The sequence below is a fragment of the Lagenorhynchus albirostris genome, chromosome 7, assembly GCF_949774975.1.
Source record: "Lagenorhynchus albirostris chromosome 7, mLagAlb1.1, whole genome shotgun sequence".
Lineage (NCBI taxonomy): Eukaryota > Metazoa > Chordata > Mammalia > Artiodactyla > Delphinidae > Lagenorhynchus > Lagenorhynchus albirostris.
This window is the reverse complement of record NC_083101.1, coordinates 17,705,152-17,725,611: the sequence shown is the minus strand read 5'-3', so window position 1 is coordinate 17,725,611 and position 20,460 is coordinate 17,705,152. Positions and strand designations below refer to the sequence as shown.

The 20,460-nt window shown below is 48.7% G+C and overlaps 1 protein-coding gene across 10 annotated transcripts in view; it reads right to left on the bottom strand.

Annotated features, from left to right (window-relative positions):
- The window catches only part of ASTN2 (astrotactin 2), a 925,730-nt gene that overhangs the window by 227,930 nt on the left and 677,340 nt on the right, over positions 1-20,460 (bottom strand). For 7 of the 10 annotated variants that reach the window (XM_060154506.1, XM_060154516.1, XM_060154507.1 and 4 more), the window contains 3 exons: positions 18,587-18,711; positions 15,291-15,395; positions 12,077-12,256 (listed from right to left, as the gene is read on the bottom strand). The exons of 2 other annotated variants lie outside the window; for them this stretch is intronic. In XM_060154506.1, the coding sequence (XP_060010489.1) occupies positions 12,077-12,256; positions 15,291-15,395; positions 18,587-18,711 (410 nt within the window). The remainder of the gene's footprint in view (positions 1-12,076; positions 12,257-15,290; positions 15,396-18,586; positions 18,712-20,460) is intronic. One more of the 10 variants, XM_060154513.1, reaches the window with a different exon arrangement.

Genomic DNA, 20,460 nt, shown 5'->3' with positions numbered 1-20,460 from the left:
CCTTTTGTATTTCTGCCTTGTAGCACTGACCATTGCATTATGATTTCCTTGTTGCCTACCCCTCTCTAAGGCTAGACTGAGCTCTGTGAAGGCAGAGCGACTTTTAATTTGCCGCTGCATCGGCAGCATCTAGCGCGGTACCTGAAACAAAGCAGGCACTACAACAGTTGCTGGATAAAACCAGGGCAGGGGGTCAGCTTAGCTCCTATGTTGATACACATGAACACTCTGGGTCATATTTAGCACCAGCTGATTATGCCACCTGCTCCTCCCACCAGCTGCCTCGCTGAATCACTGTTAGTTGCAATAGAAAAACGGGATGTGGTTGAAAACTGGGAGGAGTGGTTCCCTCAGATTTCACTTTCTTTGAGAATCTTCTCAGCTATAAAATAATTAAAAGTTGTGTTCCTTTCTGGAAATCCAACCCAAACTTTGTCTTGGTGCAAAGTCACCAGTGCTTCCAAAGAAGGCTCAGAAAGACACCTTCGATTGTGTGGTATGTAAATGATATCTCAATAAAGCTGTCAACAAACAAAAAAGATGTACCTTTGAACACATGGTCCCTTGAATGGCCTCTCAACACACTTTCTTTGATGGGGAAGAGAGAAGAAGGAACTAGTTTGAGTCCTAATCCTGTCACTAATGTATAATTCCTTTGAGCAAGTTGCTTATTCTCCCTGGGACTCCATTTCATTACCTATATTAATAGAGTTATTAAATTAAGGATTTTCTCAGTTGTAAATGTCAGTGATTCTGGTGCCCCAGACCTTAGCGACTTCTTGAGCCAAGAGCTCCAAAAGGAGTCTTCCATCTCCCTGGACACCTGTGGAATGGGAGGAGACAGAAGTGCAGATCCCAAGGACCCTAGGGAGGCACCCCTGGGGCACAGAGCCGGTGTGTCAGATGAAGACAGCCGAGGCCAGCTCCAACCCAATGGATCACTGGTCAAGTCCGCCTCTAAGGCCTGCCTCAAAGCCTTCACCCTGACCCAGAGCCCAGTTGTTGCTAGGAAACAAGAATCTGGAGCCAGCGGGCCGACATCATGCAGGCTGGAATCATGTTGGTCTATCTGCCTCTTTTCTCACTCTTCGTGACCAAGTACTTCTAATTGCTTCGGAGGAAGAGAAAGGCCTCTCAGGAGAACACACTTGTTGGAGTGCCCACTGTGGTTAATTAATAGTAAAAAGTAAATGGTGAGAGGACTGGAGAAAGGATGGAAGAAAGAGACGGCAAGAGAGAGTACCTTTCACCACCTATGTACCTCTGGATTATGTATCTTACCCACTCTGAGTCTCAGTTTCCCAGGCATAAAGATACTAGCTTTAGAGGACTGTTTGGAGGATTAAATGAGACCATGTATGTGAGGTGCCAGCGAATCTCCTGCCACTCAGTGGTTCTCAGTGCCACTGGCTTTCGTTATTACAGGGCGGCAGTAGGGTATGTGGAGTTTGGAGTCAGACAGTCCTGGGATAGAATCCTGCCTCTGTCTATTACCAAGCCACAGGACCTTGAGCACATGAGTTTTCTCATTTAGAAGATAAGGATAATAACCTGGACCTCACAGGGATTTTACAAACACAGTGTGAGATCGTGTGATTAATTGTTTCATAGTAGAAACAGAAAACAAGTCAGTCATGGCTGCCCACTCCTCTGTCACCCGGCCTCCGCCCTCCCCCCAACACACCCCTACACATTCTTGACCACTATAAGCTTGGTGTTTGGCCGTGCAAACACGCTCCCCTGTGCTCCACCGCTGGGCTCCAGGCTGTGCTTTCTGATAACTCTGCCTTCTATTCCCACCTCCAGGCTCAGGCAGGACTAAAATTCACAAGCTGGCAGACCAACAAGAGACAAACAGCCATAGTGTTAGAAGGTCTGGCAGGAAGAGGGCTTATATCTTAGGCTGCTGTAGTCAGGGCTGGAAAGAGCTACATCATTCTGCTTTTTGTTTAGTAATAAGCATCACCACTAACTTGATTGTGTCTCACAGTAATAAATGATAATAATACTAGCTAGCATTTCCTGAGCACTTCTTATATGTCAGGTGCAGCGATAATCACTTTACAACCATTGATTCTTTTAATTCTCATAACAATACTGTGAGGCAAGCATGATGAGGCCCATTTTAAAGATAAAAGGACTGAGGCTCAGAAAACCCTAAGTCACATCTGGCAGATGGGACGGATGACTCACACACAGCTTGATTTGTATGTTGTTATTTGTTGAAAGGTAACCTCTGATAAGGAGTGGGTAAGAATGACTGATTTCATGTTGAGTTCCTACTATGGGCCGATAAATCACATGATCTCGTATCATCTTCATAACAACCTGAAAGGTCCAGATGTTTTTCCAACGATTCCTCTGGTACCTCCCATACCAGTCCCTTGTTTTCATTTACTTTTAGGCATTTGGAGATTCAGCCTCTCCTATTTGTGAGAGTTCTCTGCTGTGGACAGAGCCAATGGCAGAGGCGCAAAGGCTTACAAAGCTCTAACAAAGAAGCCAATGGCAACCCTCAGGAATGCCGGAGGGGATTCAGGCACTATTGCTCCCAACTGCTCTGGGAGGACTCAGCACCTGCCAGGCTGCCCCACGCACCCAGCCTGCATCTTGCCTGCACGATCCCTCTCCACCTCCCTAGATGGCAAACGCCCTCACCCCCCAGGGCTCGGCTTAGAATCTTCTCCAGGCAAATTCCCAGCTCATCCCAGGTGGTTAGGGGCCCACCTCCCCACCTTGCCTCCTCCACCCCTGGCCCTACACCACACACACACACACACACACACACACACACACACACACACACACAACACACACACACACACACACACACAACACACACACACACACACACACACACACACACACACACACACACACACACACACACACACACACACACGCCTTATGCTTCCTTGTCACAGCATGTATCCAAAGGGCTGTAATCATCTGTTCACCTGCTGAAAATCTTTCCCATTTGACTGTGAGCTGTTTGAGAGCAGAGAGCATGTCTCATTCACCATGGCACCCTCAGCACGGACACAGGCCCTGGCGTATACTAGGGGCTCAGAGCACTGTTGTGGAAAGTTGGGGGCTGAGAAGGGACGAAGGGAACATGCGAGACCGGGGAGGGAAGGCGCCCTGTGGTGTGAAACTGTGCGTGAGGCTGCCCTCAGGGTGGAAAGTTCCACCTGCTAATAATGGCCTGGGAAGGCAAAAGCTTCCATCTGGGTATCTGTGTTCCCTCCAGACCATTTCGTTCTCAGAAGGGGGCTGAAGACAGAAAGGAAACAAAAGCCCCATATTCACCTCCAGGGAAATTCCACATTCTTAGAGCAAGACTGATGCAAGCAAAGGGTCCTGTCGAAAATCCTGCTCCCGGAGTCCCTGTGAGACCTTCCTGGGAATGGGACTGTGATAGGGGAACAAGCGTGGTCTGGCCCCAGTCTGAAGAGAATCAAGAGTGTCAATCTCTGAATGTGTCCCCTAACTAGGACAATGGGTGGTCTCCAGTGGTTCAGGAAATGATGTTATTTGTGCATGTGTTTTTTTTTTTTTTTTTTTTTTTTTTTTTGCGGTACACAGGCCTCACTGTTGTGGCCTCTCCCGTTGTGGAGCACAGGCTCTGGACGCACAGGCTCAGCGGCCGTGGCTCACGGGCCCAGCCGCTCTGTGGCATGTGGGATCTTCCCGGACCGGGGCACGAACCCGTGTCCCCTGCATTGGCAGGCGGACTCTCAAACACTGCGCCACCAGGGAAGCCCTGTGCATGTGTTTTTGTGTGTGCAGGAACTCTGAAATAAGAAAATGGGCACGCTGCCAGATGAATGGCTCCGTGATCTATGAGCATGTGGGGGGCTTTGGCGACTAGGAGTCTTTGAATTTGCTGTAGGTTTTCAGGTGAAGAAAGACCAAATTATGCGTCTAGCTGGTTATTAAATTTTCCCCTTTGCAGTGGCGGGTCCTAATGGATTACCTAAACTGACCTCAACTTTCCCATCTGTAGAGTGGGAATAGCTAACCTAGATGGGGATGGAAAACACCTTACACATGACTCACCATTTCTTACTCTCACATTCACGACAGATACTGCTAAGCGATTCGACCCCACCAAGCCTGGTCCTGACCCAGAATCTCTTTCAGTGCAATATTCCAGGCAGCATTTCACTACCATTTGATCATAACTGACACATAAGGGAAACTCAGGTCTGGCTAGATGACTGCTGAGGCCTCTCTCAGCCCTGATGTTTTAGGGTTTGGCTTTACCTTATAACATTGCTCCTAAGTTATGCTAGAGAAGCATGTTGTGCAGAGGGGTGAATAAAGAGAGTCCTTCCACCCCTGCCTGAGCTGAGGGACTAAACTCCGGGTCTCAGCTTTCCCCAGTTCTTTCAACTGTGGATGAGAGAGACAGAACAGGAAAGCAAACGGTTCCCCTGGGTCTGATGCCAACATCTGAAGAGGTTTCTGAGGCTGCTGTGATAGAGGTGGACAAGCAAGGTCTTTGTGCTGAAAGCGGCCTGCGTTCAAACCCCTGGTCTGCCAAGTTCCCTGGGGTGAACTCCCGTAAATCATCTCCCCCGTCTGAGCCTCGGTTTCCTCAGGCGTGAAATGCAGATAACGATGCCCACCTTACAGGCTGGTTGTGAGGAGGAAACTGGATGAAATAATGTATGTGGAGGTGCTTTGTGAGGTGCGCTGTGCTGAGTGCAAGCGGAGGATTATTATCCTTGGGACGCGCCAATAGGAAAAATACTAGGGTGTTCCGTTCCAGATGGACTCAATCTAAACCGGGGAACAGATGCTTTTTTTTGGTCATTTCATCTGTAGAAACAGCAGTCTCGTGGGCCTATTCGTATTGAATGAACCACATCCTGTATCGTCTTTTTGCATGGTTCTGAGGAGAAATAAGTTGGCTGTCTCCTTTGGCGTGCTGCAGGCTCGAGAGTGTCCAGCTCATATTTAACGTCCTCCTGTCCTCTCCAAGAAAAAACACCCGCCCAGAGCTAGACCTGTCCTACAAACAGCTGCACGGAGGCCAAGGGGCCAGGGGACGGGCAAGGGCTACTCAGCCACCTCCCATCAGCTCACTGGGACCTTGTCCAGGCTGAGACTTTAACCCAAGTGATAGTTAAGGAGTACGAGGCTCAATGTGACTGGAAGGCAGAGAGCATGGAGACAGATGGGGCTAAGGAGGTTGCTGGGGACACAGCAGATCTGAGAAGGCCCTGAGGCCGTGGGGAAGAGTTTGGAAATTAGCCTCAGGGCAATGACAAGGAGTTTTCATGGAAGGAAGGGCATGATGGGATCTCCATTTTAGAGACAACCCATGATGCTTAATTTTTATGTGGACTTGACTGGGCCGTGAGGTGTCCAGATATTTGACCAAACAGTATTCTGGATGCGTCTGTGAGGGTGTTTTCGGCAAAATAATGGGCAGACTGAGTAAGGCAGATGGCTTTTTATGATGTGGTGGGCCTCATTCAATCAGTTGAAGGTCTGAATAGAAACAAAGGCTGACCCTCCCATGAGTAAGATGGAGTTCCTCCTGCCTGAGTATTTGAGCTGGAATGTCCATCATTTCCTGCCTTTGGACTCGAACTGAAGCATCGGTTCTTCTTAGTTCTAGAGCCTGCCGGCGTTGGAACTGGATCTCATACCACTGGCTCTTTTGGTCTCCAGTTTGCTGAGATCTTAGCTTGGACCTTCTCAGCCTCCATAATCACATGAGCTAATTTCTAATAATAAACCTCTCTCTCCCTCTCTCTCTCTCTCTCTCTCTCTCTCTCTCTCTCTATGTGTGTGTGTGTGTGTGTGTGTGTGTGTGTGTGTGTGTGTGTGTGTGTGTGTGTATATATATATATATGGGTATGTGTGTATATATACATACATACATCTAGAGATACAGAACCGATTATATATATAGCTTTCATATATATTATACATATCATAAATATCATATGAATATATATCATATATATGTTCATAGAATATATAATAAAGAGAATTTTATCTATCTACCCATCTATCCTGTTGGTTCTCTCTGGAGAACCCTGACTGTCCTCAGGGCTGTGCAGCTGGATTGATGTGGGACAGGGCTGGATGCAGGGAGACCAGGTAGGGGGCCAACGCTAGAGTCCAGACAAGCCATTATGGTGGCAGCAGTGAGGTGGGAAGAAGTGGGCAATTTCAAAAGCTATTTGGTAATTAAAATTGATAAGACTTGGGATGGTTTGGAAATGGGGGGAGTGAGGGAGAGGGAGAATGTTGAGGATTTCTAGGTTTGTGGCTCTGCCTCTAAAGAGATACAGGCGCTTTTCACCAGAACACTGGAAAAATTCTAGGCTGTGTGGGGCAGAGCTTGGGCAGGCAGAGAGTTACCGGGATAGCACGTATCAGAGGAAAGCTTGGAGGCTGAACTATAAAATGGGAGTCATCAGCGTAGGGATGGCAACAGAGAGCGTGGCTGAGAGTCCCCACAGAGACAAGGGCAGTCCTGCAAAACCATACTGACTGGTTTGGCAGAGGAGAATAAGCCAGCAAAGGAGACAGAGAAGGAACAGTCAGGAAGGAAGGTGGGCACCCAGGAAGATCTGGTACCGCGGAAGCAAACGTAGACAGTGCCTCAAGCAGGAAGTGGTCAGCGCCATCAAATGCTAATGAACGGTCAAGCAAATGGGAACTGAAAACTGCCCCCAGATGATTTCACCAGGGAAGCAGACCAGTACCCATGCAGGTCTCAGCTCTGAGACTGACTCCTTTCATGTCCGGTTGGCATCTCTGAAGCAAGTTCCCTCAGGAAACAGAAAGCCCAGGAGAGTTCTCCAGCTCACATCAGCCCCTGGGCTACACCTGTCCTCACAAAAGGAGGTGACACTTGACTACATCTTTCCCTTCTACTCCCCCCTCCCCAACCCCTGAGGTGCCTTTCAAACAGCCAGAATTCCTTTAAAGAGTAATCTAGGAATGTTTCAGGTGACATTCAAAAGGGCATCGTAATTCAAATGGAAATGCAGAAGTTCATTCCTTTGGACAGTCTCGGGAAATTAAAATAGAGATAAAACATCTCTTAAAGGTGGCAACAGCCATTTATCTGTGGGGACATCTCTATGTTATAGGCTCTCCCAATCTAAACTCAAGAGCAGTTTAACCTTCACATGGAGAATGTCCTTTCATCAGGGTCACCGAGTCTCTAAACTTGGAAAAGACATATTAATCGCATACACTTTCTCTTCTACACTTTTTGTTTCTTCATTTCTCTTTGTGGATTTTGGTTTCCCTGTGTCTATCTCTCTTTGTTTTTCTGTCTCCTCCTATTTCCCTCAGTCAATCTCTCTCTGTCTCTATCTCTCTCTGTCCCTGTCTCTGTCTCTCTCTCACACACACAGAGAATGAACAATTCCTTTACATGCACACATCCTTTACCTTCCACAGTCACTTTCTCCGTGAAAAAGAAGCCACTGAAAATTCAGGAAACCTATCGGACTCATAATTTCTGCATTCATCACTATCCCCTCTGAATAGAGAATGACAAGGGATAACAGAAGTGCAGGTGTCACAGACACCTCCCTAGTAGAGCTCCAAGGCTCCCTCCCTCACTGGCTCCACCCCAGCAGTCCCTCTCCACCTGAGTCCAGCCTACCCCTGTCCTTAGTGCTGAGTCAACTGACAAGAGCGGAGTAAAGTAGCAGCCATATCTCCCCCTGCCCCAACATATACACGTGTGTACCTACACACACACATCTGGGATCACGGTTACCCGAGTGTATGCGGCAGCCGTGGGTGGAGGGAGTGGACTGGATCAAGATAGTAATTAGATGCCTGGCTCAGTGGTAGATAAATAAGTCCATCATTGATGTGTCTATGCTGTCATTGGATCCCGTACCTTGCATATGGAAAAGTAGATCTTAGAGTGTGAACCGATTTGCCCAAGATCACACAGCTTGTAAGAGGGAAGCTGGGATCTGAACCAAGGTCCATCGACTGCAAAACCTGTGTTTTGTCTGCAAATGAGGAAGTCTTTATCCAAGATAGCCAGAAGAAGGGTAACTTTATACAGGGAGTCTTAATCATGATATAAGACTCATGCACTGAGGTCATGGCTAGGAAGAATGTGTGAATATTAAGTCAAAGAGTGAAGTGAAGCCCCAATTAGGAGAAAAGTAGCTTTTCAAAATATAGGTGCATCAGGAAAACAGGAGCATATAGTGAAAATATTAAGCTGCGGCAAGAAACTAAAAACTTGACGTGGTGCTTGGAGCACGGCCTGGGAGCAGAGGTGATGGTTAAAGGAACCTGACAGGCTGAACAGCTTCCAAGCTAATCATACCTGGGCTGGAGTTTCTGGGGATGACTTAAGCTATTCTAGTTGCCTTCTAAGGTCCAGCTCTTCCTGGCTTTGGCTGGTACCATCTAATTGACCTGTCCAGTGCTCCAGTCCCTTCTAGACTGGTGGAATGCCCATAATATCCACTTGGTGATAGGAAACCCCGCCTCCCTGCCTGGATCTTTCTAGTTCTTGTTGGCATGCCCAGTGCCTCTCTGGAATCATCATCTGAAGCTGGGTCTGTTGTTCAAGCTTTCATTTTGCCCTATTACAGGGAAACAATACAAAGGTATGGACAACCACTCTCCCTTTCTGCAAACAGCAGATATTGTTCATTGATCTCAGCGTTCTTTCCCAGTGATCCCAGTGACCTTCACATACTGGTCTAGAAAAGCCACTCCCCAGCGAATCAGAACTGGTACATGAAACAAGTTATGGGCCATCGTATGACAGTGACTGGGTTCCCCACCACATGCCCAGCCACCTGCCTTTCTCCAGCCGTCTATCAGTAGATTAAAAAAAAAAAAAAGCCTATCACAAGAATGACAAAATGTTGGAAGGCTAATACAGGCTGGACCCACGTGAGGACAGCACCCATGTCTTGCCTACCGCAATGCCCCAGCATGTGGCGTGAGGTCTGCTGGGAAGAAGCACTTAGGAAGTACCGGTGAACCAGAGGTTAATGAATGACTCGTGGGAGATATTTTAATCAGGCACATTCACCCCAACTCCCTTGACTTTCCATGACTTCTAGTGGCTGGATCACAACAGTGGCCAGAGCCCCATGATTAGTGAACCTGGAAAGGCTGGGACGTTTGTTTCTAATGTCTGGGGACACTGGATGTGGGCTCAGGTTGGAATTTAAACACCAGCTCATTCAGTAGCAAACTGTGTGTCCCTGGTAAGCCGACAATCTCTTTTAAGTTCAGATTTCCCTTCTCTAAGATCAAGGGTGAGTATTCGCGCCTTCTCTGCCTCAAGGGGTAGGTGGGAGGACTGAAGGAAGGCTGTGTGTAAACTGTGAAGGGCTGTACAATGTCCGTGGTTCTTATCCACACCCTGTTTGGTCTCTTCACAGCCTGCTCTTTCAGCCTTGGCGTTTCCTACCAAGAAGAAACCACCATCTGGGTCTAAACATAGATTTCAAAGAATCCTGGAGCACTCCACCCTCTACCCTTGCTGGGCTGAAAGGATATTTGCAGGGACTAGTGACACAGGTGCTTTTCAGGGAGAAATGAGGGCTGTGGCCACACATTAGCAAGAGCTGTGGCCAGGACTACAGTCCTCAGCTGATGTCCATAACGTCACTTCACATTAAGCAACTGTTTTTTATGTACGTATTGCATGCGATGTGTCTTACCTGCATTATCTCATTTCATTCTCCCAAAAGCCTTGTAAGGAAATTACTATCCCTCACTTACCAAACAAGGAGACCGAAACTTAGAAGTTACTTTGCCTGAGGCTTCCTGGCAGGGATGTAAGAAGAGGTATCGGGACTTGAAATCCTGTCTGTCCCACTTCGACACTGTTCTAATCCGTCTTCTTCCCACAAGCTCTGCCCCAAGAGTGATCAGCTTCCAAACCCAGATTCATCCTGACCTGGTCCCCAGTGAACCCTGGTTTCACAGATGTCAATGACACACAGTTGACATACAGATGTCAGTGATACACAGGTGGCTGGGGAGAGAAGGGACACACACCAACTATCTCTGAGTCCAGAGTCCTTTCTGTCCTTCGTGGGCAAATTTCCAGCTTCTCATCCACCTCCTCCCCAGCGTCACTCGCAAATTTAAAAGTAAAACTACAGTGTTTGATGAACCATCCAGGTGGTCACATCAGGTAGAGACAGAGAGGAAGAAACACACACAGATCAGCCGGCCTCAGTGTATCCCTATGCTCTTCTGGGAGCGAGCACGGACGAGGGAAGAAAGAAAGGTGCCTTTGCCCTGGAAGCCCAGAAGGAAAAGCTTCTGTACCGAGTCCACCCAGCAAGTTTGTGGAAAACTTGAAGGTTCTCTGAGTCTTGAAGGGGGTCCCCAGATGCTGTTTCAGCATTCTGTCTGCCCTCGTCCCCATCTTACTTGCCATAGATTCCATGCATCCATTGTATATAAGAAATAGCATTTTCTGGAGTGAAAAAGTCCAAGGCCTGGAAGCAGCCGAGGGTGGAGATGGGGTGGGATTCGGCACTAGCGCAGCATCCCAGGCCCCAAATGCCGGACGAGGCAAACTGGTTCAGTGGCCACAGTGAGCGAAGGTGTTTATAAACATAACCTAATTGTATTACTTCAAAGTCCGGAAGCTTATTGCCCTGCTTAATGATGTGTCACCTTATTTATAAGGTAGCACAATGAGACTTCTATTGATTTAATGCACTTCCTTAAAGACTGTTGTTGTCACAGCCATAAACCGGAGCTATTCCCAGACAACTCAATTATTCCCCTGCGCCTATAAACCACCCCTGGTGCCCCAAACAGTCGCACACACGAGAAAGGGAGGGATGAGACCATGACAGGGTGGAGAGTGCAAAGGGAATTGTTCGGGGAAAGACAAAGGGCTTCATCCAGTTGGGGATGAGGGGCTGCATGAGAAGAGCTAGACAGGGAGTGTGCAGCGTCCCGCTGTGTCTTGGCTCTATCCAGAGGAGCTGTGTGACTCTGAGCAAGATTCCTCTTCCCTTTCAGCCTTAGTTTTCCCAGGTGTGCAATGCGAGTGCTGAGCCCAGTGAGACCTGCCAGGTCCCTGTGGCTCCCACATCCTGTGGTTTTAGGAGTTACGGTCAATCTGGTTCTTGGAGATAGGATGGCTGGTCCATATGGAGAAGGTGCAAGCACGTTTTAACACTACTCCTCACCCTTTCTGTCGATCGAGAGACTTTCTTTTCAAATTAATTGATAATAATAGTAACAATGGTAACAGGAAGTGATCCTCACCCTGCTATGTGTGTCTGCAGGGCACTTGTTGGCTTATCTGAGATTCATCTTCTCATCTGTGAAATGGGGCTGTGACTACATGGACCTGTTACAATACATAATGCGTGTGTGCCATAGTTCCATCTTTCTCCAAATGCTACTGCATAAACCACTTTCCTTTAATGTAGGAGGGAGACAGGAATGGCTAAAGTACCCATTGCACAGGAAGGGAAAACTGAGGTGGGAAGGGAATGGACTTCCCAAGGGGAGTGGCACAGACTGGTCTCCTGCGTCTGGGAAATTCCAATTCTGATAATAGCTGAGAATCGGAGGGAAATAAGATCTGCTGACCCTCCCTGAGGATAAAAGTCTCTCCATGGCAGAGGCTTGAAACTGTCCCCCAGACATGAGGTGACTGCTCCCAAAGGAGCCAGAGCTCTTCTTGGGTTCTTTCAAGAGCCTGAAGAGAAGAAGGTGTCAAGGAGACACACTCCCACCCCACAGCCTCCTCCACCCGCCGACCCTGGCAGTTGTTTCAAGGGGAGAGAGTGGGAAACAAGGAGCGTGCAGTAGAAGGCCAGGGTTCTGGAGTCCGGAACACCACCCCGGGCTCTCAGGAAATGCCTGAACTGAAAGACTCCTGAGAAAGCATCACACAGCCCTTCATTCCATCCACAGTGAACGAGAAGCCCAGAGAGGGGCAGGGACTTGCCTAAGGCCACCCAGTTTCTGTGGGGCAGAGCCAGGGTTTAGCTCCCAGGGAGCTCAGTTATCTGCCCCGCAGCCTTGCCTCCACACTGCGTCTGGCCACCACCTCCAGCAAGCCCTCCAGGCTTACCTTTCTGATACTGGAACCACAGCTGCTGCTGGACCTTCTTGCTGGGGAAGTGGATGACGCAGGCGAGCTCGGAGCCATAGAGGGCTTCTGCGACGTAGTGTGAGCCGTAGTGCTGGATGAAGGACAGCAGCTCCTCCCGACTGCTCTCCTTGGTCAGGATCTTGAGGACGTCGGTGAAGCCTGGACAGAGGAGCAGCACGCAGAGGTGGTCAGGCTTGGGAGGCTGGTGGCCAGCAAATGACAAGCCTGGATTTGGTGCTTTATCCGTCACCATGGTGGCAGCCACATGTGCACAGCTTTCCCTCACTTATTTTGCAAAGACTGCTCTCGCTGGTGGACACACAAGACACTAGGACTGACAGGGAATCAACAGCAGGGGAAGGCCTATAGCTGGCGACCTGAACATCACAACCAGGAAAAATCAAAGCTGATATCTACTGAGCACCTAGCGTGTTCCAGGCACACTGCTAGATGTTCCGGACACTTTGTCTAATTTAACCTCAGCCCAGCACTGCAGTCCCACCCATAATAAGCCCTGTCAAGTGGATGAGCAAGTCAAAGGTCATAAACTGGAGCTGATTTGCCTTTGGTCCTCCAGCCAGAGGAGCTAGGATTCCAACCCACTTCTCTTCTCACCCTAGGATGCACGCACTTCCCATGTACCCAATTATCCAGGGCCTGAGCGGTCCACGGCTGGAGCCTGGGGGCTGCACTGGCCCAGGCTCAGCAGACAGTCTGTGTCCTCATATCTGATCCCTGGCTTAGCTTCCTGTAACATCACCTCCCTTTCTGTCCCTGCCTCAGCCTCCCTAAAACAACAGTTATGTCCTTTCTCCTGCCATTGTCAAGGGCCTCCTTGCTGTTCCATTGCCTTTAGTCCTATGCCAAAGGGGCCTGAGTCCTCAGTGCCTGGCATGGGGCCTGCACAGCAATCACTCAGTAACCACTGCCCCCCTGCCTTCTTTCTCCTCCTACAGGCAGGTCACCAAGCTATTTTTCCAGGGGCCTTAAGACCTTCTGGGCTCCTCCCTGCTATGGATAAAGATCAATGACCTTACCTGGGTATCCCAGGCCTCCAAGGTCATCTCCCATGAGCTACATACATCAGGCTTTATCTGTGGCCAAATCAGTTTTCTTATTTCTCCTGTATGTGATCTGGGATTTCCATCATTTTTTCTTTATGTATATCCCTCCCACACTCTCAACACACACACACACACACACACACACACACACACACACACACACACACACACACACAAACACAAACCCCACGATTTACCTGGAATGGACACCCACTTCCTCCCTAAGTCACACTCATGCTTTCAGGCCCCAGGAAGTCACCCCTCCCCCAAGAAGCTTTTCCCACCATCTGGAGCACCCACCCTTTGCACCTTCAACAGGCATCACCTTGAAAGCAGAAGGTCTGTCCTATTTGTCTCTGAGTCTGCACATGCATCCTTCCCCACCCACAAGTCAACCAGGTTCACGGCACAGATCCCGGACACAGCAGACACACCGACGCCCATTATTATAAGAACAGCTGATTCTGTGCCACATCAAAGTAGAATGTAAAAGAGCAAGCTCTTCTTCCACATGAAAAATGCGCTCCAATTTGCAAACATTTGATTTACAAGGGAGTTCTCGGGAGCGTCATTATTGATTAATTAAAGTAGATACACCTTTGTAGTTCTAACAGGAACACGGCAGTGTTATTCACAAGCGCAGGTGTAAAGGTGTGGGTGGTGGTAAAAACAGAAACAGGGCTCAAAGAATGGGTCCTTGATTAGAACAACCCCTCCCCATCAACCTGTTAACCCATGCAGCTGGGTAATTAATGCAGCAGCGTTAATAATGAGATGGTTTCTGTTAAGTAGTAAATAACACCATGGAGATGCCCTGTGGCTCTTTATCCAGGCAGACAACACTGCCTTCAAATCCCTGCCCTGCTCCTGTTCTGCCACTTACTAGCTGTGTGACCTTGGGCAAGTTACTTAACCTCTCTGACCCTCAGTTTCCTTATCTGAAAAAAAAAGTGATAAAGAATGCCTTCCCCTCGAGACTGATGTAAGCCCTAAGATATGAAACATTATAAAGCGCTTGGGTGATGTCAGCCATAATTACTATTTATACTTCCCCATACCCAGGCTAAAAGAGTTCCATGTTGTTCATGAACGAAGCGATATTGAAAGAGAATAGAGGAGAAAAGAGCTCGCCCACCATTTCAAGATACTTGGACAATAACCCAGTGGCAGTGTTATGAGTAAGAGTCAGGGTAGAAAACCCAAGGCCAGGCCCCATCTTTTCAGTTTTCATTTCCTTACTTTTCAGTTTTCGTTTATCTTTTATTCCTTCATCAAAACGGAGCACCAGTAACGTGCAGGAATGTAAGGTACAGGAATAAATAAAACCCAAGCCCTACCCACAGTTCTCAGGTTAGTGGGGGAGACAGACAGGATTCTGATGTGAATCAAGCACTTGTTAGTGCTTAATATAGGCAGTTGAGCACAGGGAGTTCCTTGAATTATTCCAAAGGGTAGAGATAATGGGGGAGGCATCTCCGAGTATCGTATCGTAGGATGTGCGAGGAGATCCAGGCGGAGGAAACAGCGTGCGCAAAGTCACAGAGACAAGAAAGAAAGTGTCCCATTTTAAGAACAACAAACTGTCCCCATCAGCTGAAGCACAGGGTTCATGTGGACAAAGTGTGAGCAGTGTGTGCGTGCGTGCGTGCGTGCGTGCGTGTGTGTGTGTGTTGGTGGGGGGAGGGGAGCAGGGACTGCATTACTGCTGAGTAGGAAATGGGCAGGAAAAGAAATCAGCCAGGAGAAACCAGAGGAATCGGTTCCTGAAAGAACTCATACAATTCACACACCTGAAGTGCTTCGAGAATGTAAGTGTGACCTAGGTTATCATTTGCCCCTCTCTCCTATTCATCCCCCACACCCTGCTCAGACACCCCTTCCTCCAGGAGCCTCTCTGACTCCCCAGAATGGACAGCGGCCCCCTTACTGCATTGACCTGCTGCAGTGTGTGGACACCACCGTCCTGCCTGCTTGTCCATCTGCCCTCCCTGTGAGATTGTTGATGGAGGGGGGGTGGTGGAGGGGGGGTGGGGCGTGGCCTCATTCCCTCAGCATCTCCAGGGCCAGCATCCTTGGCGGACCTGAGCTGAACCACGCCACGCCCCCTGGCTGCGGGCGGCAGTCCTCACCTGCCGAGAGGGTGATGGTGCTGAGCTTCACGCGGTACAGGTTGCTGCGGACCCGCCACTGCTGCACCATGGGGTAACCCATGGCCTCATCATACCTGACGTCTCCTGGGGAGGGAAGAAGAAGCTCATGTGAGCCCAGCACGTAGAGGCCTCACCCTACAAGCCCACCCTGCGGCCCTGGGCTCTGGGCGACAGCCACCTCTTCTAAGTGGACAGAGGCTCGGCCCTAGGGTGAGGGCTCTCTCTGGGGTTGGCGGTTTTATCTGGACTCCACCTCCAGGCCTCTTCCTTCCTGGCCTCTGACCTCAGCCCCAACCCCGCCTTTTCTCTCTGCTCTACAGCTCACATGGCCCCCTTTACCCTACAAGCAAGAATGGGTTTACGGTTCCACTAACTCTGGTGGCGATTTGCCATGGGGTGCTAGATAGCACGGTGCCTCAGTTTCCCCATCTGATACCATGGCTACCTGGGCTGATCTTATTTCACAAGCGTATTGTGAGACTCAAATAAATTAATAGCAGTGGAAGTCCTCTGGTGATCTTGAAATGTCCTACGTGTGGACTGGGGGCCAGAGAACCACAGCCCATTCATCACATACGGCCTAAGACTACTTTTGCACGATGACAGCAGAGTTGAGCAGTTGTGACAGAGACCATGTGCAAAGCCTAACACATTTGCTATCTGACGATTTATGTTTGTTCACCCTCTACAGACTGTTTCCTAACATGGAAACATAAGATGTCCTTTGGAAGCTCATAAAATACCTGTGCGTACACATAAAAGGTTACCATTTCAAACAAGACCAAGAAACGCTGGCTAAACAAAGTTAAAAAAGATTAAAACAAAAAAAGCTGTATAATTTCTCAGCACCTTGAATAAATTAATATGCATTTTAAAGGTACGTGAAGATAGTGCATAACATTTTGCAAACATTTTTGACCAAGGAGCCCCGTTTTTAGGTTTCACTGGAACTCATGTTTCATAGAATGCATCGTGTGAAACACAAGTGTAGACAAAACATAAACAAAGAAAAAAAAAACACAACAAAATGTTAGCAAGTGGTTAACTTAGTGTGGCGGATGTGCGAAAGATCCTTGTTTTCTGATTTCTATTCATCTCCATTTTCTAAATTTTGTGCTCTAAGCACTGCAGACTCTCTTTTTTATAATCAGGAAAAAATACGTGAAAAAGAAATGCTAGTCACATCAGCAGTTACTGTTACTGTTGTGTATCCTCTGCAAATGGCAGGCACATTTTCTGTCCTTTTCTCTTGTCCCCTGGTGAGGAGGCACTTAAAGAGACATTTGATACCAAGATGCAAATGAGAATCTCACTGGAACAAATGATTTCTTCCTGGACATTACTGCAGTATTAAAGTTGTCCATTACTATCAACTCTTTTTTCCCCCCTTAGCCCCAGGAATAATATAATTTCTTAGAGGCTTTCTTTTCATTTTAAAGTAAAATATTCATGATCCCCAAAGATATGTCCACTGGAGGGAGGTTGTTTTGTTACAAATACGTCCTCTCTGTTTATCTGCTCTGCCTGTTCTTTCCTTCCTCTGCAGACACCGGGGAGAGAAGGAGAGAGGGTGGGAGAGGAGGAGAGGGCCGTGTTTTGAGTCAGGGCAAAGAAAACAGTCTGTACAGGAAGACTAGACACCAGCACCCAGGCAGCCTCTGCCCCGTCTATGACTGCTTGCCCTAATTCTGAGCAGGCTTGGAGGGGCCGTCCCCAATAGAGGGAGGCAGATATTCTGATGCAGGCTGCAGATGCAGCTTAGGCACTTGGTGGAATGGTGTCCAAAAGGAAACAAAACAAAGCAAAACAACGCTGCTGCCTCCTTTGATTATCGAGAAATTTACCAAACCATCTTCCCTGCCCCTCACCCCATCCCTGGGCCACCCCCATAAGTGATCATCACTCCATCCCTCACTTTCCCCACCCCTGGTCCCTCCTGGATTCCAGCTTGAAATATAAGCCCCTTCAGTGAAATGTCAGCTCCTTGAGGTCAAGGACATGGTCTATATTATTCCCACTCCTGCAGAGACAGAATAGAGCCTGACATATAGTAGGCTCTCAATAAATACCTATTTACTGACTCACTCACTTCCTTGCATACTATTCCTGACCAAAAACCCATCCCCAGTCCTACTCAATCTCTGACCCCCATCTTACCTGACTCTATCCTAGATCCCCACCAAAGGATTAGGGGTAAAATGAAGCCCCGGGATTGGGGGGGAGGGTATTTTTTCTGGTAAGTAAAAAAAAAAACAAAAAATAATAATCCTTAAAATATAACAGTTCCTTTATGAGGACACCTCCAAGGATCCCCAAATCAAAACTAATAATCCTAAGGGTTTGTACCACTAATGCAGAACCACAATGTACTGTAACACAAAAGCAGAGCCAGGGTCCTAACATCTTGGGAAAGTCCCCCAAAAGGGCAAGAGAGGAACTGGGAGAAGATCAGGTGGAACAGATGGGCATCCCACAGTGGGACAGAAAATACAAGCCTCAGGAGAGCCTGCAAAAGAGGGCTTCTCAGCAGGGGAGAGACAGAGCTTGGGGGTTGGGGGACGGACTGCAGAGTGGAGTGAAAAGGGCAGAAGACCTGGAGCCATGGCACCCGGTTCCAGTCCTGACGGATTTACTGTGTGACCTTGATCAGTCCCTTCACCTCTCTGAGTCTAGATTCCTCACTTATAACACGAGAGGAATGATACCCAACCCCCCAGGATGGCCCAGTGCCCACATTCAAAAACAGCTTGTGTAACTGAGATGCTGTCAACTGAGAGAGGCTCCTGGTTGGGGTGGGGATGGGGGAGGTCCACTTATTTTATTTTAAAATGACTTAAAAATGAACTGCATGATCTCACTTTTATGTGGAATTGAAAAACGTTGGACTCATAAAAGCAGAGAGTAGGATGGCTGGAGGCAGGAAAAATGAGGAGATGTTGGGTAAAGGGTACAGAGGTTCAGTTACACCAGATGAGTGCGGTTTTGGGGTCTAGCGTGCAGCCCGGTGACTGTAGTTAATAATACTGCACTGTGTACTTGAAGTTTGCTAAGAGAGTAAATCTGGCCTCGGCTCAGAGCTTGGAGTCTCAGGGAAGCCCCTAGCTCTGCACAGTCCATGAGTCCAAGAAATGGTAGGTAGGTCCCTTTCCCATCCCATCCCTCACAAACACAGAGGCTTGGCAGGGCCCATCCTGGATGTGCTGAGAGCTGAGATGGACTGGAGAGCAGGTGTGTGGTCAGGGAGGCTGGGGAGGGGTCCAGCATGTGTGTCTTACCGGTGAGCAGCTGGAGGTCTGGGAGGGGCTCGGAGAGGACCCCCCGGCACTGCTCCTCCACCGGCAGCGGGATCACTGACAGCCCGTCGGCCAGCTGAGGAAAGTCCTTGATGAAGTTGTTTTCCCTGTGGAGAGGAGCAGAGAGGCTGCCAGATGGAGGAAGCGGAGGCAGCAGGTGCTGCTGGGAAGGAGGGCAGGGAGCTCGTAGTCACAGAAGAGACTGACTCGTGAGCCTGTGGACGGCCTTGGTGGGATGCCTCTGGCTCCCTGAGTCCCAGCCCCGAGGCCATGGTGCTAAGGACGGGTTCCAGAATCCAGCAGGCTGGGGCTTCAGTCCTGGCCCACCACTTACTAGCTGCGTGATCTTGAGCAAGTTCCTGGTCCACTCAGAACCTCAGTTTCCTTTTCTATGAAAGTCAGATCTCAGGGTAGTTTTAAACACTTAATGGGAGAAAGCTGCCAACTGCCTAAGACACAGTCTGATATTCTATAAACTGTCTCTTTGGCTGCTAAATGCCCCTTTACATAAGCGGTGACAACGGTGAGCCAGGATGCAAGGGAACTGAGGAGAGTGTGGAGTGCTTGAAGAAAGAGCGGGTGAGACTAAGCTGGAGAAAGGGAGGCTTGAAAGAATGGGTGTTGGAGTGCTAAAGTGGAAGGATCCTAAGAGACCCTTTGGATCAAACTCCTCCTTTTAGAGATGGGGAAACTGAGGCCGGGAGAAGGGGAGCAAATTTCTCACAGACAACCAACGGGTTAGACTCAAAACCAGATCTCCCCACTCCTAGGCTAGTGCTCGTTCTTGCCCTAAATTCTTCAGGTACCTCTGTCGCTTCTCTGCAGGGCCACTCCAGGAAACAGAAGACAAGCCTCGGGGTGCCCTCGGGGCACTGAACCCTGAACAAAGGTAGTCTTAAGGTGTGGGGGATGAGGTGATAGTGCATTGCAGGGAGGCAGGCTTCAATCTTCCAGACAACAGACCTGCCTAAGAATGGAACAGCCTGCCACTGCGAGGTGGTGAGCTTGCTGTAGCTGGGAGTATGCAAGTAGGGAACTTGATAGCCACTTAGCATGGATGGTTTCCAGGGCATTTCTGTATCCAGATCTGACTTTTGAGGTCCCTTCTTATTCAGAAATCCTCAGAGTTAGAGACACTAACTACAATCTGGAGAGGAGGAGGGGGAATTGAAGAACAAAGGGAAGGGGAGGTTTATCGCTTCATTTTGCCACCTGGAATGGGCAACCTTGAAATGAAAATCAGAAAGAGGCAAACAAAAATCTGTGATGCCAAAGCAATGCCTTTGAAGCCTGGATCTCGGGCAGTTCAAAGGCAGCCAAGCAAGCATTGTGACCTGGGTCACCTTCCTTTCTGTACTGCACGTCCCCATGCACTCCACCCCAGGCACCTTCAAAGCTCACCCTCTAGTCATTCATTTAGTGAACACCTTCTCGGTGTCTGACCCCTGAGCAGGTCAGCATCCAGGGGAGGACCCATTGCCTCCATCTTCAACATCACCAGCATCTTCGTCATCATCATCAGTGTCATCTTTGACAATTCCTGATTGAATCCTTAATTTGCTAGGATCTCGCTAAGCACTTTGCATCTATTTAATCATTTAGTCTTCACAGTGACCCACAAGATAGTTATCATTATCTTCATTTTACACGAAAGGAAAAATGAGGTTCAGAGTTAAGAGGTGGTAAATTTGGGATTGGAACCTGGTCTCTCTGACTGCACATCTGGTGAGGTAAGCGGCTGGGCCTTGGACTGTCTGCTGGGCAGGCGTGCACACGACGTTGAGTTTCTAGGCCCACACTTGTACAGTTAAGCACGCTGTTGTGTGCAGCATGGCTGTGCCCGTGTTTGTCTGCAG